The sequence below is a fragment of the Coenobita brevimanus genome, chromosome 18 (assembly GCF_032717465.1).
Source record: "Coenobita brevimanus isolate Jiangsu-jjx chromosome 18, ASM3271746v2, whole genome shotgun sequence".
Classification (NCBI taxonomy): domain Eukaryota; kingdom Metazoa; phylum Arthropoda; class Malacostraca; order Decapoda; family Coenobitidae; genus Coenobita; species Coenobita brevimanus.
Window position 1 is genome coordinate 15,604,910 of NC_136971.1, and position 26,938 is coordinate 15,631,847.

Genomic DNA, 26,938 nt, shown 5'->3' on the forward strand with positions numbered 1-26,938 from the left:
CATTTGTGCACATCGGGCTTTCTCCGTGTTGTGTTGGCTAACGTGCAGGCGGTGCTACGGAAATAGCCTCATTGACTCACCCCTATAATGAAGGTTATCGCATCAAAATCTGATCCCCCTCTTGGTAAGTGAAAGTGCATCACATATGATAAAGATGCATGGGAATGCTTGTAGCATTTAGTCCCTAGAACCCGAGTATCAACAAATTTTTTCGGTTGTCAAATCTGTTTTGGCGTTACAACACCCCAAAATGTTACCAGTAGTTTTAGAAAATTCTTCATTTATGTTTTATATAAATATGGAGGAGCTTGTTACAGTCAACCTGTAAGCTTAAAAGTTTAGACGTTTAAGATAAGAAAAGTTAATGATAGGCCCAAAGCTAAGAGAAGTTAATGATAGGCCCAAAGCTGGTAGCTTTTTGTCATCTATGTGAAATTACGTGGAGGCCAAGGTAGGTTTTACGGCTATATAATCATAGTTGGTGGTAATAACAGATATGAATTCTGGCTGAGTATAGAAGGCACAAGGTGGTTAGGTTTGGAGAGAAGGGTATTGTAGCTCTCCCAGCTGGATATATAAAAAATATCCAAACACTTTCAGCAGTGATATTTTTCATTTTATTCTTTCTAGTGTTAGATGATCATATTTAGTTTAGGAAGAGTCACTAAGCAGATTAGAAGGTAATCTATCTATCTATCTATAGCCCGACGCCCTAATCCCGCAAAGGGTGGCCGCAGACAAACGCCTCCAAGTCACTCTGTCACCCACCATTTGACTCCCCTCCCTCCAACTCACCTCCCCCTCCCTCATATACCCCTCAACTCCATCCCTCCACCTCATCCTCGGTCTACCCCTCCCTCTCCCTCCCTCCACCTCACCTACATACACCCTCTTAGTCAGTCTTTCATTCTCCATCCTCTCCACATGTCCAAACCAGTGTATTAGAAGGTAATGAAGGCCATATTTGCCAGTTACCCATGTAGTTTTAAAAGCCTCTTGTAAGATGAATTTGTCTGACGGTAGCAACACTAAAATTGAAAATAACTATCAGATTCCAGCGGTTTAAAGCATTTTTAGGCTGATTTGGCTATTATTGGCATTTCAGATGTTCTGTTATGTAAATTTTGGATGAAATACACCAATAAGAGAGCACTTCAGGTTGAAAAGTTTATGTCGATTACTGGTACCAGGTATCGGAAGTTTCATCATGATTTAATTCATCTATGATTCCCAGATTTTGCACAAGTAACATACAGAAAATATACTCAGACCAATAGGAATCTAATCATGGCTGTAAATTATAAAATGTACAATATTGTATTTCATTTAAGAAGATTAAGCTTGTCCCATATCTGTACATGGATGGGGTAATAAAAATGGTACAAGGTAGGGTAGTGGATGTTGGAGTGGCCCTGGTGAGAGAGGATAGTGTTTGGAAACTCCCTGTACTGTTGTTTGCAGATGATACTGTGTTGTTGAGTGAAGACGAAGGGGAGCTGCAAGGCTTGGTGGATGAGTTTGGGAGTGTGTGTAAGAAACGGAATCTAAAGGTGAATGTAGGGAAGAGTAAAGTGATGGTCTTTGAGAGGGGTGAAGTCAGTGAATGTACAGCAAGGTTGGATGGTGAGGAATTGGAAAATGTGAGTACGTTTAAGTACTTGGATAGTGTGATGAGTAAGGATGGAGGTTTGGAGGGTGAAGTGCTTGAAAGGGTACAGCAGGGAAGAAAGGTTGCTGGTTCTTTGAAAGCAGGATGAGAAACAGGGAAATGAGCATGGACGTGAAAAAGTTACTACATGACAGTATTGTGATACCAACTCTAACGTATGGAAGTGAAGCTTGGACGTTGTTGGAAGGACACAAGTCAAGAGTGAGAGCAGTGGAAATGAGTTATTTAAGAGGAGCCTGTGGAGTCACGTGGAGAGACAGGCTGACGAATGAGGATATAAAGGAGCGTTGTGGTGTGGATGTGGATGTGATAGGAAGTGTTATGAGGAACACATTGAGGTGGTTTGGCCATGTGGAGAGAATGGAGGGTGAAAGACTGACGGAGAGAGTGTATGTGAGTGAGGTGGAGGGGGGAAGAGGGAGGGGGAGGCCGAGGATGAGATGGAGGGATGGGGTGGAGAGGTATATGAGAGAGGGGGGTGTGAGTTGGGAGCAGGGCAGTGAAATGGCGGGGGACAGGGCGATTTGTTTGTGGCCACCCCAAACGGGATTGAGGAGTCTGGCAATAGATAGATAGATAGATAGTTTTTTCTCTTAAGAAGCTTTCATTACCAATATTAATTACATTGCTGATTGTTGGGATTTATTTTATCTGTTTTTGCATGCAATTTCTCTTAAAGGATCACAGTACACAGTACGTACGGTATTGTATATTGGCCATTAGACGACCAAGGCTGATGCATGCAAGCATGTTGGAGCCGTCAAAAACGAAATGGTGCTGTATACGAAGGTGCAGTGAAAATGTTCATTGTATTTTTTATGCCAGGCTTTACTGTTTGGTTTCTGTGTTTTGATGCAAGATTACATTATTTCCACTTTGTTTTATAAGGTGTCCAAACAATTCTTTCTTTGGAAAACATTGTATTAAGACATGAAAAAATCAGATTGGTAATCAGGGTCGCTGTCATTATGATGGTCATAATAATATATTGCTATTGAGTTTCATTTTGTTATTTCCAGGGGCAGTTTTAACATGTCAGAAGGCTGGGGTGGAAGTGGAATGGGGAGAAAGGACCAGCCTTGCCCTGAATGACACATTCTCTATCACCACCTCCCATGGCATCTCAAGACACTTGGCCCGGGTCAATCCTTCACTCAACCTTTACCCCTCTCATATTCTGCATCGCACTGAGGTAAGATGTGCATAAAATGTGTGTTCTGTTTCTCAGTAGATATATTGTACCTGGATTGCAAGATGCTATTTACACAAGAGTAGGATGTGCTTGTTTTCTGCTTTCCCCCCCCCCACACACACACACATACTGTCTAGCCTACCATACCAATTTGTGCAGGGTTTCTAGCATGTGGTTGAGAAGATTAGGAGAAATACAATGAGGTGGTTTGGACATGTGGAGAGAATGGAGAATGAAAGACTGAAAGGGTGTATGTAGGTGAGGTGGAGGGAAGGCAAAGGAGGGGTAGACCAAGGATGAGGTGGAGGGTTGGAGTTGAGAGGTATATGAGGGAGGGGGGGGTGAGTTTAGGGGAGGGTTGTCAAATGGTGGGTGACAGAGCGACTTGGAGGCGTTTTGTCTGTGGCCACCCTTTGCGGGATTAGGGCGCCGGGCTATATATAGATAGATTGATAGTCTAGCATCATAGCGTGGAAAGTATCTTGATTTTTTATATGGGCTAGGAATTTATATGGGTGTCCAGAAATAGAATACCTTGCTAACTGAAATGTAGTTCCATTCTTTCGTAATTTGAGAGTAAATGCCTCACAGTGATTAGGTGGATGTGTAGGGTGTCCTTGAATGTGAGGCCTAGGGAGGGTAGATTGTACAGTTGAGAGGAAGGATGGGAATGGACTGTATTGGTGTTGTGAATAGGAGAGGTAGACTGAGATGGTTTGGGCATGTTGAGAGGATGGAGAAAGACCATTTGGTGCAGAAGGTGAGCAGTGTGAACATCACGGGGTAGGGTTGTGAGAGGCAGACCGAAAAGACCTTGGACAAGGTCATAGATTGATAAGGGACTGAATAGAGAGGCTGTTAGAGATCAAGCAGTGTGGTGAGCTGCATTTAAGTGACCAAGGCCAAAGTTTTGCAAGCATGTTGGAGACTTTATAATATGATACAATTTAAGGTTTCCTTACAGGTTCAACATTACTGTATATTTTAATTTTTTCCAACTACTATTGCCATTTTTTGTGTGTTAATATTGTTTCTGGCTTGCTCAAAATAGAGTAAAAAAAAATTCTGAGTTTGTTGGTGTACGTGTGTCATGTCAAAATTTATTGTTGTTGTACGGTATGTGTTGATCATGTTTCTGTGCAAAGTCAATACAGTATTATATTAATTGTTAACATTTTATGTTTCTTTGCTGCTATTGTGCCATATTGCTTTTAACATGCTTGAAATTGTTAAAATTTTGTCAGTGAGAAAATAGGTCAGATTTTTTTTTTTTTTTTTTTTTTTTTTTTTTTTTTTTTAATGCAAATTACATAATTATGTACCGTAAAATCAGTATATATTTTTCTGATGAATATTATTGTAGTATGTTGGTTTCATGTATACTGTACTCACTGGTGTTTAGGTGGACCACTGGCTGTGTACTGCCTCTGGTCCATTATCTTGTGGAGGAGACATCAACTATACCCTGGCCCAGCTTGACAAGGCTTTAGCTCCTGCATCATCCCTGGTTGCCAAGACCATCACTATAGCTGACATTGAAGTCTTTGCAGCACTGTATAGTATGTATCTGATTGCACATTGATACTGATTTATTACTCTTAATTTCGGTGTTTTTGGTTGTAAGTGTAGATGTCTCTTTTTTCTGTTTTTGGTCAGGTGTTATTTTGGAAGGTCTTCTCACCTACTGCTAATAACATGTGAAAGAAAGAATGGGGAAGATAAAATCGTGGTGTTAAATTGCTAGCTTGGCTTACCAAACAGTTGTACAGTACCTTTGAGTTGTGTTAATGGTTAGGGACTTTCTGCTAAAGGCAAATATAAATGCAGAAGCTGTATGCATATACATATACTAGTAGCTGAGTAGATCTATCTATCTATCTATCTATTGCCAGACGCCTCAATCCCGTACGGGATGGCCACAAACAAATGGCCTCCACATCGCCCTGTACCCCGCCATTTCACCGCCCTGCTCCCAACTCACATACCCCCTCTCTCATATACCTCTCCACCCCATCCCTCCATCTCATCCTCGGCCTCCCCCTCCCTCCCCCCCTCCCCCCCCTCCCCCTCACTCACATACATTCTCCTCATCAACCACCTCAGTGTGAGTAGATCTGCAGATAATTAAACAGATAGAGAGGGTACTTTATTTTTGTAGTACTGTATGTACTGGGATTATTGCATCAGCTTGATATGTGTGCTAGAAGAGATAATTGGTAGTCCTAGACTGAACTTAAGGGAGGGATAGGTAGTGTCAGGTTCAGAAGAATAATGCAGCTGTAAATGTACAGTATACCACTGTGTTTCAGAAAATGCGGCATGGAATGCATTGGTCAGCAGTGGAAATGCCCCAGTACATGTACTTCGTTGGTTCAACTCCGTGGAGGCACAGGTATATCATTACATTTCCATGCCTTGAGGTTTACCATATGGAGTACTTTTCATCATCATCATTATCATCGTTGAATCCTGTGTTGCCCCATGAGGAGCGTAAGAGCCCGGGACCAGGCAAATTGGTCCTGACATTTAAGATGAGAATGACCAGCCTCACTCATCCCGGAATGACATTACGTGAGCAATAAAACCCAAACCACCCCTTGGATATAAACCAACACAGGCTCAGTCTGGTTTGAGCACCTTAATTACCCATTAAACCACCAGGCGCCATAGTTTGGTTGTATGGTTAAAACCCAACATTGTAAATGGTTTCCTGGTGCACTGGAAACCATTTGGCTTGTCACTCAGTGTAGAGTCACCCATAGACAGCAGGAAGAGGAAAGAAGAGAGAAAGAAGGACATATGATGGAGGAAGAAAGAAAGGGAGAGAGGAAAGGGCAGCCACCCAAGAGCAGCACTGCTGTACATTGAGTGGATGGTAAGCATCCCCACCTACCACTAGCGGAGTATTTTTAGTCCATAAATATGGTACAGTTTCCTGGATATGAATAAGCTCAGAACTGCATATGTAACCTTGTAAAAATTAATTGTTGCCCTGTATTGATAGTTTGTCATTCATTCATTGGTCCATCATCCAATCCTACGTTGCCCCATGAGGAGCGTAGCAGCCCGGGGCTAGGCAAGTTGGTCCTGACATTTAAGATGAGAGTGACCAGCCTCACTCATCCCTGAGTGGCATTACATGAGCATTAAACTCCAACCACCCCTTGGATATAAACCTTCACCGGCTCAATCCGACTGGAGTGCAATAATTACCCACTAAACCACCAGGTACAAAATTTGGCTATATGGTTACCACCCAGCATAGTAAATGGTTTCCTGGTGTACAGAAAATCATTTGGCTTGTCACTCAGTGTAGAGTCACCCACAAGCAGGAGTAATATAAAATATTTGTTTTTGAAGTACAGTAGAACCTCTGGTCCAGACCCCTTTGATCCGGATTTCTGTTAATTCGGACAAAATTTAAAAATAATAAGCTCCAAAAATATGTTGAAAGTAATTCTAAAGTCATTTTCAGTATCGGCGCGGAAAGCGATCGTCATTCGTTTAGTCTCGGACCACGCTAGGTCGCAACATGGGTGCCTGTTTAAACACACACTAGCATTCGTTCCATCAACTAGTTCACCAACCATTTATATTTTTACGCTGTATTTCAAAAGTTAATGCTCCTTACCATGCCCCTTAATGCAAGTGTAGCTTCTGCAATGAATAAAGGTGTTAAAAGGAAGCATGTAACACTAAGTATTGCAGATAAAGTGAAAATACTGGATAAACTAGAGGCTGGTGTTCCTCCAGGAAAACTCGTGAACGAGTTTGGTATCGGCAAACAAACTGTGTCGGACATCAAGAAAAACAAAGATAAAATTAGACAGTTTGCTTTAAAATTTGATGTTACAAACAGTGACTGTGGTGAAAATAAAAGAAAAACTCTAAAAATGCCATTGGACAAGAATCTAGAAGAGGCTGCTTATAAATGGTACATACAGCAGCGATCATGCGGAGTGGTAGTGAGAGGAATTGAACTCCAATCTGCAGCAGAAAGGCTCACCAAACATCTTGGTCATAACAATTTCAAAGCTAGCTGTGGATGGTTATGGAGATTTAGGAAACGACATAATATACGGAACAAGAAGGTGTGTGGAGAATCCCTGAGTGCTGATGCTGCAGCTGTGGAACCGTTCCAAAAAAAACTGAATGGCATCATTGATAGTTCAGATTTACGTCTGTGTCAGGTTTATAATGCAGACGAAATTGGTATATTCTGGAGATCCTTGCCAGAAAATACCCAGGCATCAGTGAATGAAGCCAAAATCCCTGGGAGAAAATTAAGCAAGGAGAGAGTATCAGCACTCGTATGCGCAAATGCCGACGGCAGCCACATGCTCAAGCCTGTCCTTGTTGGCAAATCAAAACAACCTCGAGCTATCAAAGATATCATGCATGAGCTCCCAGTACATTATTACAGCAGTGCAAATGCATGGTTTACTGGGGAGATAACGTCAGACTGGTTTTACCATCATTTTGATCCTGAGGTAAGAAAATATCAAACAGAGGTGCGTAAAATTCCCGCAGAAAATGTTAAGGCATTACTGCTTCTTGATAATGCCCCATCACACTCATACATTGAAAAACTGTGCAGCAGAGATGGAAAAATTAGGTGTCTTGCTCTGCCACCTAATACAACCTCTCTTATTCAACATATGGACCAAGGTATCATCGTGACCTGTAAGAGACTTTACAAAAGAAAGTTTTTGGAGGAAGTAATGGTGGTGTTGGAATCGAGTGAGGACAGATTTGATGACACAAGGGGCAAGAGGACACTCGAAAATCTTAGAAATTACAACCTTAAATCCATGATATTTAACTGGGCAATGGCTTGCAGAGAATTGAAAACCACTACTCTGTCGAATGCTTGGAAACAGTTGCTGTATTCAGACGATGTTGAATTTGACTTCGAAGGATTCCAGCCTCAGGATTATCATAAAACTCTGTTGGCTGCTGGAGAGACCTTAACCCTCGTGGATGTGGACGAATGGTTGGATGAAGATGGTGATGATCCTGGATGCCAAAACCTAACAGATAAAGAAATTGCAGACAGTGTTGTAGGAGCTGATAATGTTGATACCCCTGATGATAACAGTGATGATGATGATGATGATCTCCCTGAAAAATTACCATTGTCACAAGCCCGGGAACACATGGATTGGCTAGTGAAATTCCTCGATCACTGCCCCTACAGCAACATGAAACCTTACTACGAGCATATGAGGACTCTATGAGATATAGTAATTAAGGAGCAGTGGAATAGGAAGACACAAACGAAGATTGATAACTTCTTCAACCCACGTCCTTCATCACGGTCTGCTTCTACAGAGCCTCAACCCTCCACTTAACACATAACTATTAAGTAACCAGAATCAATTAATTTCCATATCAGTTTATTTCTGAGTAATTTATTTTATTTTTTATTATTTATAGCATCATGATTATAAAGGTCAACTGCACCTCACTCCCCACGTTGAGGGATAAGTTGAGATTACGCACTGAGGGCTGTTATTTTACTATTCATTTTGTTTTCTTCGCAGGTCTTGTACCGCATTTTGTAGTCTGTTTCCCAATTTTATGTGAGTACAGTGCTGTTGTCATTTTATAAATTATGAAGGGGTCAGTGCAGTCAACAGATGTTTGGCCTTGTGTAACGCATGGATGCTCCAAAGTCTCACCACACTACACCACCAGCCACCCGATGATACCACAGCACAGTTTTTTGTAATTTTTCATCACAAGACTTCATTAGGGATGAGTACTCGACGTGACAGATATTTGTTTCAATAGATTTTAACATACTGTATTTTGATGGGCATGCGGTATTTCTTGCTAGCAACATGAATGTAAAACAAATTGCAGAAACGTGTGAGCAACAGTACAAAGTCAGGCGTTTGTGTGGTTGTCATAGCAACCCCACACTGCTCAAGACAACGGTGCAGCAGTGCACCGCAAGTGGATGTCGTAATGCATTATTTTTTCATGACTGCCTAACAGTTCCTTGCTATGGATATGTCAAAAGGTAGCAATGATGGATGGTAACTCTGGCTTCGAACACTAGTACTGTATGATCATAATTTATATAAACTGCTGAGGACAATTGTGAGCACAAGGCGACTGTGGCTACCCGTAGTTCCACACCACACTACACATTTTTTTTTTTTTTTTTTTTTTTTTTTTTTTTACTCCAGAGGAGTTTGCTTACACAAAAATGGGTCAGAATATTCTGCAGTGTTTAATGATTACTGTAGGTTATTCTTTGTACTTAATGTGCTTTACTTGTACATCAAACATTAGCTCCTTGCCCATATGGGTGTTATCAATATGCCAAAGATGACAATGTATTTTTTGCCTACATAAGTTTTATTTTTATTCCAAATATTACAGTTAATTAATTTATTTTTTTTTGCCTACACGGGCCTTAGTCACTTACTACAATTTAAAATGTAGGCTAGTTTCTTGTCATGGCCGTACCTGTAAATTATGCAATACAAAACTATCGTACATGATTAGTTTGGTTATTTTAGTATCCTTTCATCTTTTGCAGTTAAGTAGGGTTGACATATGCCACATATGTTAATAATTAACAAACATACCATATGTAGATAGGTTTTGGTATGAACTGGAGATTACCCTGATGGTCCGGACAGTCTGCTAATTCGGACAACCCATCCCCCCATATAGTCCGAATGAGAGAGGTTCTACTGTTTTTTTTTATTTTTATTTTTTTATTTTTTATTTTTTTATGTGTCCGACTCTGGGCATAGGCTTCACAGCCTGCTATCAAGGCCCAGCAGTCCTCCTACATACCATACACCTCACGTGTCACCACTTCGGCGCTAACACCCACCGTCCGTATTGAATACATGCTAGGGCTGTCTCATACAGGACTGGTGTATTGGTATTAGCGAGGGTATTTTTACAACATGTCGGCGGGTCTTCTGGTAGATCAGTAAAGCCTGATTTTAATTAAATTCAAATCCTTAAACTGTTCCCTGCCCCAGCCGGGATTCGAACCTGGGTCCATTAGGACTGCAAGCCACCTCTCTACCGATTCAGCCACCGCCTCCCCCTGCAGGCATTCGTATACATTCTTCATGTTGTGGAGATGGGGCTGTTGAGGAACGTGTGTGGAGTGCAAAGAGTGGAGATCATGAGGAATATCGTGATTCATAGTAAAGAAGTCTGTTCATGTGAGAGTTAAAAAGTCTGCTTAAGATGGCTTGGTCATGTGGAGGAAATGGGTATGAATAGAATCATGAGAAGGATTTATCTGTGTGCATTTAAAGGTGAGAGGGGCCATGGTAGGCCAAGAAGGTGATGGTAAATGGGAATGTGGGAGAGAAAGGTATGGAAGTTGATGGGACTCGGAAACTGACAAGGGATCAAGCTAGCTGGATGAATTTTGTATGGAGGAGTATATGATTTAACTTTATGGATGCTGCATTGACTGTCAGATAGGTAAATATGAAGCTACTAGTAGTGGACAGGTGTACAGTACCTACCACATGGAGACAGGATTCTACGGGCTTGAATGACAAGTTAGTGTATGTTTGGCATATATCATTGGGCATGTTATTAAGTTCTGTCTATTGTTTTCTATAATATTCCTGGCTTTCTGTACCTCCTCACTCCACCTGCAGTGGGAAAAAGAGGTTCAGTGATAATGATGATGATAAATTTTGAGAAATTTGTAAACTACCATATGTGAAAATGTTTATGGAAGCTTGCCTTCCCTGCCACTCGGAATCACATAAAGACAATAGTTGTTGAAAATAATAATTTGAAGAAGAAGGATGAACCATTTAAGTAAAATGCAGTACATTAGCATAGATGGTTATATTTGATGTCAGCATTTCAGATACATGAATACTGTATAAATGAATGTGCCATTAATTTCACTGGTTGTACAGTGTGATAGTTCTCTTGTGTGCTTTCTCGTACTTTGTTTCGGAATCCTACCCCAGCCTACATTTTAGGTGGGAATTATGGTTTGGATGATAGTGATATACATATGCACAGAAGAAAAAGAAGTTGCCTGTAATATCTATCTATCTATCTATTGCCAGACGCCTCAATCCCGTTTGGGGTGGCCACAAACAAACCGCCTCCAAGTCGCCCTGTCCCCTGCCATTTCACTACCCTTCTCCCAACTCACACCCCCCTCTCTCATATACCTCTCCACCCCATCCCTCCATCTCATCCTCGGCCTCCCCCTCCCTCTTCCCCCCTCCACCTCACTCACATACACTCTCTTCGTCAGTCTTTCACCCTCCATCCTCTCCACATGGCCAAACCACCTCAGTGTGTTCCTCATAACGCTCCCTATCACATCCACATCAACACCACAACGTTCCTTTATATCCTCATTCGTCAGCCTATCTCTCCATGTGACTCCACAGGCTCCTCTTAAATAACTCATTTCCACTGCTTTCACTCTTGACTTGTGTCCTTCCAACAACGTCCAAGCTTCACTTCCGTATGTTAGAGTTGGTATCACAATACTGTCATGTAGTAACTTTTTCACTTCCATGCTCACTTCCCTGTTTCTTATCACTGCTTTCAAAGAACCAGCAACCTTTCTTCCCTGCAGTACCCTTTCAAGCACTTCTCCCTCCAAACCTCCATCCTTACTCATCACACTACCCAAGTACTTAAACGTACTCACATTTTCCAGTTCCTCACCATCCAACCTCGCTGTACATTCACTGACTTCACCTCTCTCAAAGACCATCACTTTACTCTTCCCTACATTCACCTTCAAATTCCATTTCTTACACACTCTCCCAAACTCATCCACCAAGCCTTGCAGCTCCCCTTCGTCTTCACTCAACAACACAGTATCATCTGCAAACAACAGTACAGGGAGTTTCCAAACACTATCCTCTCTCACCAGGGCCACTCCAACATCCACTACCCTACCTTGTACCTCTTTTATTACCCCATCCATGTACAGATTGAACAACCATGGAGACATGACACATCCCTGTTTCAACCCAACTTTCAAAGAGAAAAATTCACTTAGTTCACCATCCACACACACTGCAGCCATCGCACCATCGTACATACTCTTCACAGCATTCAACAACTTCCCAACTACTCCATATATTCTTAACACTTTCCACAATCCTTGTCTATCCACCCTGTCATATGCTTTCTCCAAATCCATGAAAGCCGCATACAACTTCTTTCCCTTCTCTAGAAACTTTTCCACTAAAGATCTAAGAATGAATATCTGATCTACACAACCTCTTCCCTTCCTAAAGCCTCCCTGTTCTTCTCCAACTAATTTCTCTGTTCTTTCTCTAACTCTGTCAATAAGTATCCTACCATACACTTTTCCTACTATACTAAGAAGACAAATGCCCCTATGATTACCACACACTTCTTTTTCCCCTTTTCCTTTGTACAAGGGAATAATTATACCTGACTTCCAATCCTCCGGGACTCTACCTTCCTCCCAGGCTAATCTGCACATCTTCCACATCCACTCTACTACTATCTCACCCCCATGCTTCAGCATTTCACCACACACTCCATCAATTCCCGGGGCTTTCCCAGATTTAACTTTCTTCATTGCTTCCACAACTTCTATCCTACTGATTTCTTCCTGTCTTCTCACCTCCCTCCTCCTCCCAGCCATTCCCCAGCCACCTATACTCGCATTACTTCCATCCTCTACGTTCAACAATTCCTTAAAGTGTTCTCTCCATCTGCTCACTTTTTCTCCCTTCTCCACTAGTAATCTACCATTTTTATCTTTCACTCCCCTGCTAACTTCACTTCCACCCTGTCTTACTCTTTTCACCTCTTTCCAGAACATTTTCTTACAGTCCCTCCACTTTACACTCAAATTTCTACCAAATTCCTCATCCACTCTCTTCTTACTCTCTCTTACTAATCTTTTCACCTCTCTCTTTCTTTCTACATATAACTCTCTCTTCCGCCTCTCAACTTCTTCCACGCCCCTATTTCTCATCCATTCATTGTATGCTTTCTTCTTTTGTGCCACAGCCTGTTTCACCTCTTCAGTCCACCACGCTGTTCCTTGCACCCCCCTCCGTCCTCTCTTCCTTCCACACACCACATCACATGCTGCACATATTTCTTCTGTAAATATGCTACACACACCTTCCAGGTCTCCCATCTGCTCCAATTCATATTTGCACAATCGTTCCTCCACTTCTCTCTTATACTCTGCCTTTTTCTCATCCTCTTGTAACCTTTCCACTCTCCTTGCAACTACTCCTTCCTCTCGTCTTTCCCTTCTTCTATTTCTCCATTCTAATTGGACCTTGATTCTGGCCACCACCAAGTAGTGGTCAGAAAGTCCCCTCCCCCAACCTCTATAAACTCTTGCATCCATTACACATCTTCGCATCCATTCATCCACACACACATAATCAATCATTGCCTTCCTTTCATTCAGTTCACCACCCACCCTTCTCATCACTCGCCATGTATACCTGTGGATCATTTTATGCCTGAAGAGGGTATTGGCTACCACCAACCCCCTCCCAGCACAAATGTCCACTAACGCACTCCCATTCTCATCTATCTCAGCAGGCACACCCCACTCACCAACTATTCCATCCACCTTCGCATTCCCAACTTTACCATTCATATCACCAATCAAAAACACTCTCTCATTCCTTCCAAACTTCTCCATGCACACTTCTACATTTGTCCAGAACTCTTGTCTCACTCTTCTAGCACGATCTTGCGTTGGCGCATACACACACACAATCGCCCACATTTGTATTCCAACTTTCAACTTTACCCACACAATCCTTGAACCAACTGATCCATACTGTCTTATGCTCTTCTTCCATCTTTTACTCACAACTATACATACTCCTTCCTTCGCCCTCTCATTCTCACCTACTCCTGCACATATACCCCATCCATACTCCCATTCTCTCACACTTTCTCCTCTCCATTTTGTTTCAGTTATTCCACATACATCCACTTTCGCACCCTCAAGCACCTGGACAATCTCTCTCTCTTTCACCTCATCATTCGCTCCTCTTACATTCCATGTACTCATTACCAAGTCCTTTGTCCGGTCCTGGGTCGTCATCGTTTGGTCAGTCCTTGTCCGAGGCTTCTTGTTTGTTTTTTTAGTTAGTTGTTTTCCGGGGAGGGGCACTAACCCTCCGCCAACCCTTTTAGTCGCCTTTTACGACAAGCAGGGATACTGGGGGAGTATTCTTGAAAACCCCCCTACCCCCAGGGGGGTAATATGTTCCTTTTATATATATATATATATATATATATATATATATATATAAAGCAAAAAGTATTTAACAGTAAAATTAAAGTTGCTTTGCCTTCTTTAAAGCAGGTTTGCAAAGTTTCTGCCAATTGAGAATATGTGTCGTATTATTATTTTTTTTATTATTATTATTTTTTGTAACATCACTTAACATATGAGGCCCCTAATAACATAGTGTACCGAGCGCCACTGCAAGCGAAACCGAGTTAAGTATACCACTATGTAGCCCAAACCCTCTTTGATCTGGAAAGCAACCACGAGGTACAGAAAGCAACTGGCATTAGGGTCCAAATTCCCCTTCTGTAACATGGTCTCACTGCCTGCTTCACCTCAGTGCGTCGACAAGCCTTCACGCTGGTCACAGAATGTACCGAGTGCCTCCCAGCAATGTGTTGTGTGGTGTTACCAGATACGAGCATTTCTTTATGCTCACAGTCATGCATTTTTTTTTATAGCATTATTAATTATTGTACCATTATTCTAACAATGGAATATTTTAGCATAAAATTACATGATTTGAAGGGTACGTTAATCATAATGTACAGAAAACAGAAAAGGCAGAAAGCTCAGCAAGACATTGGCAACTTTGATCTGGGACGTGATGCAGTTTTTTGTTTACCAGCCGGTGTAGAACACTGCCTGGATTAACAGGCTATTATCAGAGCTGTTTTAGTGTTTTTTCTCATTGTCTTGAGAACATGAGTGACTCTAGTAGTGAGCAAAAAGCTGCTGGTCATTTCATAACAGAAAGAGAGCGAGGAGGCCTGAGATGTAGGCAAAAATGAAAGATTCTTTTTTTATAACAGTTTTTAATTTCTGGAGATAGTATTACATACATCTATTTTACTTTTGTCCACATTTCCTATTGATATCTCTGGTTTGTTTGATTGTTAAAAATGCTTGCTGAGAGTACGTTTTGTCTCTCAATAACCACACTGGTGAAAAATGCAGTTATTGTTGTACCTTGCAGAATGCTGCTAATTTCTCTTCTACCGAGATTAGCATGACATAAAAGCACGAACTTCAAGCTAAAATATCTATAAATTAAAGAAAGCACAAAAAAATATACACTACTCGTAGTTCCGAAGTTATGGCATTTTGAAAGTTACGCAACTTTAACTGCGTTTTTCTCCATTTTCAACATGTGGCGTTCGGTACACTATGTTATTAGGGGCCTCATATAGTGTGAGAAGTATAAAGCATACTTACTGTATTATAAAATGCATACTAGCATGTTAACACATGGCTCAGATCATGATAAAAGGCAGGCATTGAATGGATGAGTGGCAGGAATGTGAAAGGGACAGAAAAATACTTGTGCTCTTTGACTCCCAAGGAGGCAGTGGTGCCTTCCCAGACTGCAGTATGGTTGTCAGCATAAAATATAACTCTGATAAGCAATTTTCTGTGGTTGGTTGGGGCGCTCACCATCCACTCATTCGATGTAGTGCTGCTCTTGGGTGTCTGCCCTTTCCTCTCCTCCATTCTTCTTACCTTCCATCCTCTTCTGTCTTTCTTTCCTTCAGTCTCTCCTCTTCCTGCCTACGGGTGACTTTACACTCCCTCTTCTGTCTTTCTTTCCTTCATTCTTTCCTCTTCCTTCTGCCTGTAGGTGACTCTACACTGAGTGACAAACCAAATGGTTTCCTGTACACCAGGAAAACATTTACTACACTGGGTGGTAACCATATAACCAAATTTTGGCGCCTGGTGGTTTAACGGGTAATTATTGCGCTCCAATCAGATTGAGCCGGTGTAGGTTTATATCCAAGGGATGGTTGGGGTTTATTGCTCACGTAATGCCACTCAGGGATAAGTGAGGCTGGTCACTCTCATCTTAAATGTCAGGACCAACTGCCTAGCCCCGGGCTCCTACGCTCCTCTTGGGGCAACGTAGGATTGGATGATGGATGGATGGATAAGCAATTTTGCTCTTGCAGTAATGACATGTCTTACATCACAGCACATACAGCTTTTGCACCATCTTTTTATATCAGTGAAAAGGCTCATCAGAAGATCTCATGGGACAGTTGACTAAAGTGTCTTGATTCCTTCATTTCACTCTTACATGAGCCAGGGGTGGCAACATTGTTGTATGTAATATCATACTGGCCTTTCCAGTTGGTGTTCATCCATATATTAATAGAAAACTTAACAGATATTATTGGTGGAGTGTAGGAGCCAAAGGTGAGAATATATAAATAAAGCACTGAAATGCCCTAATGCCATACTAGCCAGGATATGATTGTAGTGTACAGTACTGCATGTCACTGGTGACCCATTGCAGATTATTATTAGTACGGTAATGCATCATAGTCTGTACGTTTACCAGTACTACCTGATTCTTGACCTGTTGTGTACACCTTGTCAGCCTTGGATAGGCTTGTTTCAAAGTGTGTACAAGTACAGGTATTTCACTCATTTTTAGTTTCATTTGTACTTAATTTCTTGTGGGTGAATTAACTTTAAAAAGTTGAGTTGCAGAACACAAAGATAATGTATGCCAAGAACAAGATAACTCATTGTATATTGCTTACAGTTTGGTGATATATTATCGGGACTACCTGATGACATCAAGAAAGTTCTTGACTCTGAGAAAACGGTCTCAGCTGCTGCTGCTGATAAACCAGCTGTTGGGATGAAAAAACCAGAAGAAGGGGGCAAATTTGTTGAATTACCAGGAGCCAAAATTGGAGAGGTTGTTGTCCGCTTTCCACCAGAAGCTAGTGGATACCTTCACATAGGGCATGCCAAAGCTGCCCTTCTCAACCAGTATTACCAGCAGGCATTTAAGGTGGGTATTGCTGATGATAATATAGTAGATGGCTGCCTTTGATCCTGGGAGGTACTGCCATGAGATTGAAATGTGTTTGCACACTTGGTAGTTAGCTACACAATCATCACTCAAAGGCAGGAAACTTGACCAAAGTAAATAAGAGTCAAATAAGTAGCCAAAGTCTCACATTCTTTCAGACCATTTTAAACATCTGAGATTTGTTTTTTTTTTTCCAGCGTTATCCATTCATTCATTGCCAGACGCCATGTATCCCAAATGGGGTGGCCAAGGGCTTAGAGTTAATTGTTTTACAGGGAGGGGCACTAATCCTCCACCAACCCCACTTGACACGTAGGGATGCCAACAGCATCTGGTGTTCCCAGGCGGTCACCCATCCAAGTACTAACCAGACCCAACGTTGCTTAACTTCGCTGATCGGACGGGAAGCGGTGTACTCAATGTGGTATGGCCGTTGGCAGCAGCTGTTAAATAATTAGCTGACACTTGGTATAGATTCCAGTGCATAGAATACATCAGTTGAATAGTCTGCCAAAAAAGCCGTGTCTTCGTTCAGAACCCCGTAAGTATTCGAACAGATAAATCGAAGCAGCAGGGATAACTTCACAAGTCTGGCACCTGTGTCAGACCAGATGGTGGTGGGGGTGAGTGGTTTTGGAGTGGAGGTTGGGTGTGGAAGATGTGTGTGCTGTAGTTATTGCTGGCAGTGTAGTCTAGCAATACACTGCAGAGTAAAGGTGCTAAATGTGATCCTACACCTTATTTAACCCCTTATGGGTGATCAACTTGTCAAATATACGATCGTGTGGGGCAGCATATTTTCGGAAAAATAATACCGGTATATCAAGGAATAAGCCTAAACATGCATAAATCAATGAAAATAGATGAAAAACGAAGGCAAGAGGTGTTACATGCATGGTAATATGTTTCTGGTGGCTGTGGGAGGAGGAGGGGAGGAGTGATGGAGGAGTGTGGGCAGGCAGCTTATCACCAGGCACGCCTGGGGCGAGGCTAGCAAACTATTCACTCATTTGCTTGTTCTTCACCACAGAACATTATATTTATCATTAATGCATTCTTTACACTATTCATTGTCTTCTAAATCTTAAGTATGTGTTTTCTGTTATACTTGAACACTTATAACAGTAAAACTTACGTATGTGTGTACTATTTTACTTGAACAAGTACAACACTACAACTTTTGTATGTTTATTCAATTTTACTTGTTTCAAGGCCTGGGAGAGTAGAGAGCAGGACAGTTGGTGACAAAGGTGCCTTATCACCCAATTTCACCAATAAATTAGGACCGAAAATGGCTGGACGTTACGTAACGTTGCCTGCCTCCTCACACATGGACGTTACCTAACATCGCCCACCTGTTTGGGGTTAACCCCTTTTTTACCGAAAATGTGTTTTGATGTACCCCCGTACATCGCCTGTAGACACCTGTGAGACACCGGAACTGCTACCGTGGTACACTGGTACACCCTCTAATGAATGGCAGCAGGGCTGCTTCTGAGGACCTCGTGTTAGAAACAGCTCTGTGTTTTGACAACGAAGACTGTGACGAAGTTCTGACGAATTCTGACATCATAAGATACGTCATGACTGAGTTGTGGTGGCACCAATGGCTTGCTCACTCATCTGTGATGTAACCTCTTTTAGACCAATCATTTTTTTATTTATAATTTCTACTACAGATATCGTACTATATTTTCTGCTGACATGCGGCAAAATTTACACCCCTTGGCCTGCCTGAGAGAGTGTTACCACGCATTTGACCACGAGAGAGTGTGTATAGGATATTTTTCTCTCATGGCGTCTCTGGCGGATTCCGATAGTGACGAGTTTATTCCTCATGAGGATACTTATTTAGATGTATCAGATGATGATGCAGCAGTGTCTGATGTGTCAGTAGATGACTGTGATCCTGAAAATGATAGCAAGGTTGATGTGAGTGAGGAAAAGGAGGAAATTAGTAGCGAGCTTAGTGACACTGCACTCTTAGCAACAAGTGGGTCAAGGTTGCCATCACAATCACGCGTGTCCACACACTTCATGCTCAGCTTACAAGGTAAATAAGTAAGCCATCCATCTTTGCAGGACATTTTTTTCAAGCCAGTTTGTACAGTAGTTACCTTGGTAACAGTACTTCAGCATAAGATTTATAAACTTATATACCATAATGATTTATTTTATAATCTTTTTTTATTACCAACATCATGCTGGGTTTATGTGATCATCTACAAACAAATCACAAAGAGTGGATAGTTTCAACATGGACAAAATATACACTACCTCTCACACTACGGGAGGGGGAGCTAGCAGGTCGGTATGGGGGGTAAACGTAGTGTTTACATTGGGGCGAGGGGTCGGTAAAGAAGGGTTAATACCAGTAAACAGTGAGTGTGTCGTCAACCTGAAATAATGCCTAGAATGTGTAGCCAAACAAGCATTAGCAGAAATCATGAGGTGCTACCCCTCCCCCCTCCCCACCTGCCTGCCACACCCCCTCTGCTGGGTATCAACTAGCAACATAACATTGGAATAAAGGATACACAGCTGTGTTTTTACTGTATGGTTACCTTCTGAACATCATGGGATATATTACATACCATGTGTGGTATGGCACTTAACGTGATCACCATATTTACTAGAAACAGGCAGTTTAACCACATCTTTTTATTATAATAAGCAAAATAATATGCATGTCATACCAATGCAACTCTGTCATACCACACATGGTAATTTGTTTGTCCTGTGATGTTCAGAAGGTAAACATACAGTAAAAACATGGCTGTGTGTCCTTTATTCCTATATTGTGTTGCTGGTTGATACCTGGCAGAGAGGGTTTGGCAGGAAGGTGGGGAGGGGGTGGGGTAGCACCACATCATTTCTGCTAATGCTTGTTTGGCTGCACGATCTAGCCATTATTTCAGGTTAACAATTCATTTCACTCTTTACAGGTATTAAATCAGGTGTAATATCATATTTCGCACCTTTTCTCTGCAGTGTATTGCTTGACAACACTGCCAACAATAACTACAGTGCACACATCCTCCACTACCTCACCCCCACCCCAAAACCACTCACCGCCACCACCGTCTGGTCTGACACAGTTGTTGGACTTGTGAAGGTATCCCTGCTGCTTCGACTTAACTGTTAAGGGTATTTATGGGGTTCCGAATGAAGACACAGCTTTTTTGGCTGATTATCCCATGACCAACTTCAGTACGAGGATTCATAGGAGAAATCATAGTACTATTTGATATGATGTAATTTACTGAGTACGTTGAGAATCTTTCATTCAAGTAGTGAGGTGGTTGGCTGACAGCCACTGCCCATGGGAAATGCTGCAGTAAGAATTTAATTATAGTGTTTGCTACAACCATTATAACTAGCGACATGGTCTTTAGTTTTAGGGTCTTTTCACCCAGTCTCTTCTGATTGTATTATTATTCCCCCCCCCCCCACACTTAACTATTTCACACACCTTAATCCCTGCCATTCTGATTCTTCATAAGGTAATTTGCCTCCCCTGAGTCATAGTTTTATATCTAATGTAATTTGTACCTCATATGAGGCTTGCAGCTTGGCCCATGCAGACCTTCATTTTAACTCACGATGAGGTCAGCAGCTTTGCAAAGGTTAACTCAGAAGTATTCTCTTTCCTTGATGTGAACTTTTTTTTTTTCGTGTCCACCTCACTTACTTATTCTACTCCACTGCCTATCCTACTTTTATTTCCCATTAAGTTCTCTCTTGACTGTTGCACTCCATTCAATAGCTTACACACACACACACCTTGCACATTCCTATTTAGAAATACTTTATATGCGCTGAAAATTTTTTCTAATCCATTTCCTCTCAGTTTAATCTATCTGTCTGCTGCCAAACTTCTGAATCCCACAAGGGGTGGCCACAAACAAATCACCTCCATGTTGCCCTGTCCCCTGCCATTTCACTGCCTAACCCCCAGCCCACACACCCCTCTCTCATATGCTTCTCCACTCCACCCCTTCATCTCATACTCGGCCTCTCTCTCCTACTTCCCCTGCTGCACCTCTCTCACATACAGTACAGTATCCTTGTTAGTCTTTCACCCTCCATCATCTCCACGTGGCCAAACCACCTTAGTATACAGTATTTCTCCTAATGCTTTCTATCACATCCACAGCCACATCACAACGCTCCTTCACTTCCTCATTTGTCAGTCTGCCTCTCCACTTAACTGCACATGCTCCTCTTAAATAACTCATTTCTGCTGCTCTTACTCCTGACTTGCGTCCTTCCGACAAGGTCCAAGTTTTGCTTCCATACGTTAGAGTTGGTATCACAATGCCTGTACTGTCATGCAGTGAATTTTTTACTTCCCTGCCCACTTTCCTGTTTCTTAACACTGCTTTCAAAGAACCAGCAACCTTTCTTATCATATATATATTTCGTGTACCGTAGTTCATTTGCACTTGCTGTTACAGTGAAGATACTGTTAACTTTTTTTTTCCTCTTTTCAGGGGAAGCTGGTCATGAGATTTGATGACACCAATCCTGCAAAAGAGAAGTTGGATTATGAGAAAGTCATCTTAGAGGACCTGATGTTGCTTGAAATCAAGCCTGATATTTTTTCCCACACTTCTGATCACTTTGACTGCACGCTTGAGATGTGTGAGCAGCTTATCAAACAGAACCTTGCTTATTGTGATGACACTGATGGAGAAACTATGAAGAAGGAACGTGAGGAGAGAAAGGAAAGTAAAAATTACAATAATTCTGTTAGTAAAAACCTGTCCATGTGGGAAGAGATGAAGAAGGGAACAGTCTATGGACTGACATGCTGTGTTAGAGCCAAGATTGACATGAAGAGCGATAATGGATGTATGCGTGACCCAACCATCTACCGTTGTAAAAATGAGCCTCATCCTAGATGTGGCAATAAGTACATGGTTTATCCAACCTATGATTTTGCATGTCCCATTGTAGATAGTGTGGAAGGTGTGACCCATGCCCTGAGAACTACCGAGTATCATGACCGTGATGACCAGTATTTCTGGTTCATAGAGAAACTTGGTCTTAGAGCCCCACACATTTATGAATATTCTCGTTTGAACATGAACAACATTGTGATGTCCAAGCGTAAGCTGACCTGGTTTGTAGAGGAAGGCCTAGTTGATGGCTGGGATGATCCACGTTTTCCCACTGTGCGTGGAGTTCTTCGCCGTGGTATAACAGTGGAGGGACTTAAAGACTTCATAATTGCTCAGGGCTCATCTCGTTCTGTTGTCAATATGGAGTGGGACAAGATATGGGCTTTCAACAAGAAAGTAATTGATCGCATTGCCCCTCGTTACACGGCACTTGAAGGAGATCTTGTGCCTGTGAATGTGGCTGGTGTGAAGGAGGAAGCTACCACTGCACAGAAGCATCCTAAGGATGCATCTGTGGGAACCAAGACTGTTTGGGTTGGCCCTCATGTACTGATTGAGGCTTCTGATGCTGCTGAACTGAAGGAAGGACAGAATGCTACTTTCATCAACTGGGGAAATATTATGATTAAGAAAGTCAATAAAGTTAATGGAAAGGTTGAGTCAGTTGATGCAGAAGCAAACCTCCAAAATACTGACTATAAGAAAACTCCCAAGTTGACATGGCTTGCTGATACTGATAAATCACCTTTCTCTCCAATAGTTTGTGTATACTTTGATCACCTCATTAGTAAGAGTGTACTTGGAAGAGATGAAGATTTCAAAGATTTTATTGGACATGAAACTCGCGCCGAAGTGAAGATGGTTGGTGACACAGAACTGAAGACTTTGGTACCTGGAGATATTATACAGCTGCAGAGGAAAGGGTTCTTCAGGGTAGACGAGGCCTACAAACCAGTGAGCTTGAGTACATGCCGGGAGACTCCTATTGTATTGTTTTCTATTCCAGATGGCCATTCCAAGGACATGCCAACAGCTTCATCTATCAAGAAGTTAGCTGGTATGAGTGAGAAAGAGAAAGTGAAGAGTGCTCAAGGCAAAAAGGCAGAAAAGAGTCCCCAGGAGGAAATGAAGCCAGTTGTTAAGGAATCTGGCTCTGGAATGGGACAGAAATTGTTGAATGATATTAAGGAGCAAGGAGACAAAATCCGTCAAATGAAGGCTAATAAAGCAGACAAGAATGTGGTGATGGCTGAAGTGGATGTACTAAAGCAACTAAAAAAATCATTCCAGGAAGTCACTGGTCTTGAATGGAAGCCTGATATTGTATTACCAGTGGCCTCCCAAGTCACAGTGGGAACAGCTGCACCACAGAGGAAAGGAAGTGCAGTGGAAATCCATCAGAGGATTAAGACACAGGGTGACAAGGTTCGTGATCTGAAATCCAGCAAGGCAGACAAAGATATTATTAAGCAAGCAGTTGATGTGCTTCTTGAGTTAAAGAAGGAATTTAAGGGAGCCACTGATGTTGATTGGAAGCCTGACATTGACATTACAAAGTTTGATTCAGTCTCAAGTTCATCTGGAGGTGCATCCAATGCAGGGAATAGTGCAGAACTGGAGTTGCTGAAGAAGATTAAGGACCAAGGTGATAAGATTAGGGAAATGAAAGCAAGTAATGCTGATAAGAACAGTATCAAACAGGAGGTTGATATACTTTTGTCCTTGAAGAATGACTTTAAGACTGCTACAGGTATGGAATGGAAACCTGATTTTGATATTTCACAACTTAAAGCCCCAGCTTCTGACAACAAAGCTGGTTCTACAAGTGCTGCAGCCCTTGATTTACACAGTCAGATTAAAGAACAAGGAGATATGGTGAGGGCGCTGAAAGCAGATAAAGCTGATAAAGAGATTGTGCAACAGGCAGTAAATGTGTTGTTGTCATTAAAGAAGCAGTTCAAAGAATGTACAAACATTGAATGGAAGCCTGATATAGATGTGTCACATTTTTCAGAAGATGCAGCTACTCCCTCACCATTAGGTGGGAAGGCAAGCCCTCCCGCTAGTGCTGATAAAAGTAGTAAAGGACCAGCAAAGGGTCAACAGAGCAAAAAAACAAAGGAAAAGTCCCCCATTAGTTCTGATAAACCACAGGCCAAACAGGAAGACACTGGGATGAAGAAGCAAACGAGACTTGGATTAGAAGCTAAAAAGGAGGAAAACCTAGCTGATTGGTATTCACAAGTTATCACCAAGTCTGAAATGATTGAGTACTACAATGTGTCTGGTTGTTACATTCTGCGCCCATGGTCATATGCTATTTGGGATTTCATCAAGGAATTTTTAGATAAGAAAATCAAGTCTGTTGGAGTAGAAAATTCTTATTTCCCCATCTTTGTCGCAAGAGAAGCACTGGAGAAGGAAAAGACTCACATTGCAGATTTCTCACCTGAGGTTGCATGGGTCACAAGATCAGGGTCAAGTGAGATGGCCGAACCTGTAGCTATCCGCCCTACATCAGAAACTGTGATGTATCCAGCAGTTGCAAAGTGGGTTCAGTCTCATAGAGATTTACCATTGAAATTGAACCAGTGGAACAACGTAGTTCGCTGGGAGTTCAAGCAACCAACTCCTTTCTTGAGAACTCGTGAGTTCTTGTGGCAGGAGGGCCATACTACTTTTGCCACAAAAGAAGAAGCTGAAGAAGAAGTGTATCAAATTCTGGAGTTTTATGCTCAAGTTTATGAAGATCTCTTGGCGATACCTGTGGTAAGAGGCAGGAAAACGGAGAAGGAAAAGTTTGCTGGTGGAGATTTTACAACAACAACTGAAGCTTTCATTTCTGCCAGCGGTCGAGGCATTCAGGGCGCAACGTCCCATCACCTGGGGCAAAACTTTTCAAAGATGTTTGAAATTGTCTTTGAGGATCCTGAGACTAAACAGAAAAAGTTTTGCTACCAGAACAGCTGGGGATTAACAACACGAACCATTGGAGTGATGGTGATGGTGCATGGGGACAACAAGGGACTTGTTTTACCCCCACGAGCTGCATCTGTTCAAGCTATCATAATGCCAGTAGGGATCACTGCAAAGTCTACTGAGCAGGACAAGACTGACCTTATTGAAGCAAGTAAGGCATTGGAAAAGGAGTTGGTTATGCATGATGTACGAGCTCGCTGTGATTTCCGGGACAATGTAACCCCTGCTTGGAAGTTTAACCATTGGGAATTAAAAGGTGTCCCACTGAGGCTGGAACTTGGACCACGTGAGGTAGCAGCTGGGCAGGTGTTTGCTGTACGTCGTGATACTGGAGAGAAGCAGGCTGTCAACCGCTCCGATATAGGGGAAGGTATCAAGAGTCTGCTGGACACAATCCACAGGGACATGTATGATCGTGCACTTAAAGACTTGCTGTCTCATAAAGTAAAAGTTTCAAGTTGGAGTGACTTCACAAACAACTTAGACAAAGGAAACATTCTTTTGGCTCCATTCTGTGGCCAAGAAGAGTGTGAAGATGCCATCAAGAAGGACTCTGCTCGTGAAGAGGCTGCAGAACCCGGTGCTCCAGCCATGGGTGCCAAGGGGTTATGCATACCATTTGAGCAACCTGGTAATGTGAATGGTCTCTCCTGCATTCACCCATCATGTAAAAGCACGCCACAGTACTACACCCTCTTTGGACGCTCATATTAATATGATCGCTTTGCTGTTTAGTGAAGTCAGTACATTATACTGTACAGTTGGGAAAATGTGATTGTAAAATCAGTGTTTTTTATTAATAATTCTGGATGGCATTGCGTAGATGAATGTTATTCTGCAAGACTGATCAAGTAACAGTTACTTGTGAATATATGATAATGTTTTGCATATGATATTTATAATCTAAGGCAGTAATGCTTTTGTATAATGGTATAGATTTTGATCATTGGGTTTTAGATAAGGTCAATAACCAGTTACATGCTTTTGTGATGTACATCAGTACCCATCCATGTAACTGTTAATCATCATTTACATAAAAGATATACATTAAGATCATATTTTAGCCCTTAATTTTCCTTTAAAAAATTAATGAAATAATGCATTATTGGTCATTAGAGTCAGAACTAATCAGCCAAAGATGAACTTTATACTGTACACAATTGCTGACAGGTTCTGGTGCCAAATGTTGAGATGATGATCAGTTAGAATCAAAATTCAGGTAATTGAACTCTTGAGCACACCAAAGTTCAAAATATGATGGAAAAAAAAAAAAAAAAAAAAAAAAAAAAACTTGGGCAACTGTACAGTCAGCAAAAGAGCGTGTCCCCTCTTCCCACACCTATTGTACTCTTTTATTCTAACTCTGCATCCATTTGTAGCCTATTTCCTGTTGCTTAGTGGCAAAAAGACAATACTACAGCCCTACATCCTTTTCATAACTCCTCATAAAGTGATCATATTCTATTGTTAATTTGTTGTTATAACTCGTCATTCAAGATGGAGAGTTGGTAATTTTAGCTACTTCCATTCAGTTCTGTTCATCTGAGGAAAGATTATTTGAACAAAGGATTAAATGTAACTAACTCACTTCCACTAGTGCGCTTTTCGTAATTCAGCAAGCCTCTTCTTTATTTTAAACTTTCACGGTCATAATCATATACTGAATTTATTAGCAATCAGTGCTTTCTTGAAAATGTTGGCTTAATATATGCTTCCCCAATAATTTCTGACAATTGTTGGCCAAGTAAATACAGCAGCTTGTTTTGGCACTTAGTTTAGCGTCCAGTCAATAGAGAACATCAGCTCAACCACAGCCAACGTTAAGGGGATTTCTTAGAAACGTGGCCTCCTTTTTATTGAGTTTATGTTTGTAAATATGTAACCACCCTCATTTGTTATGTTTCTTTTTCGTTTTTAAAGGCACCAACATGCTTGCATGCGTCGGCCTTGGTCACCTAATGGCGGCTGTCCGTGCTGCTCCATCTCTAGCTTCCCTGTTTGGTCCCTTAACCTTGAGGTCACACACAATGACCTCGTCCCAGGTCTTTTTCAGTTTACCCCTGACTGCCCTACGCCCATCATTAACACTTCACACTTTCTG

At 41.8% G+C, this 26,938-nt stretch overlaps 1 protein-coding gene and 1 non-coding gene across 2 annotated transcripts; one reads left to right on the forward strand and one right to left on the reverse strand.

Annotated features, from left to right (window-relative positions):
- Positions 1-26,199, forward strand: GluProRS (Glutamyl-prolyl-tRNA synthetase). The gene is made up of 6 exons (XM_080266130.1): positions 1-124; positions 2,689-2,861; positions 4,264-4,420; positions 5,171-5,253; positions 16,679-16,933; positions 21,448-26,199. Exons 1-6 carry the CDS (start codon positions 88-90, stop codon positions 25,549-25,551), a joined length of 4,809 nt encoding a protein of 1,602 aa, XP_080122256.1. The 5' UTR covers positions 1-87; the 3' UTR covers positions 25,552-26,199.
- On the reverse strand, positions 17,274-17,392 carry LOC145391533 (5S ribosomal RNA). Its single transcript, XR_013895854.1, has one exon. It is a non-coding gene; the product is annotated as a 5S ribosomal RNA (ribosomal RNA).
- Positions 26,200-26,938: the final 739 nt, after the last annotated feature.

What these genes read in the sequence shown, in the direction of transcription:
- GluProRS (XM_080266130.1), top strand. Translation starts at nt 88, where the DNA reads ATGAAGGTTATCGCATCAAAATCTGATCCCCCTCTTG. An exon ending in AAAATCTGATCCCCCTCTTG is followed by an intron (nt 125 to 2,688) that starts GTAAGTGAAAGT and finishes TGTTATTTCCAG; the next exon opens with GGGCAGTTTTAACATGTCAG. An exon ending in ATATTCTGCATCGCACTGAG is followed by an intron (nt 2,862 to 4,263) that starts GTAAGATGTGCA and finishes ACTGGTGTTTAG; the next exon opens with GTGGACCACTGGCTGTGTAC.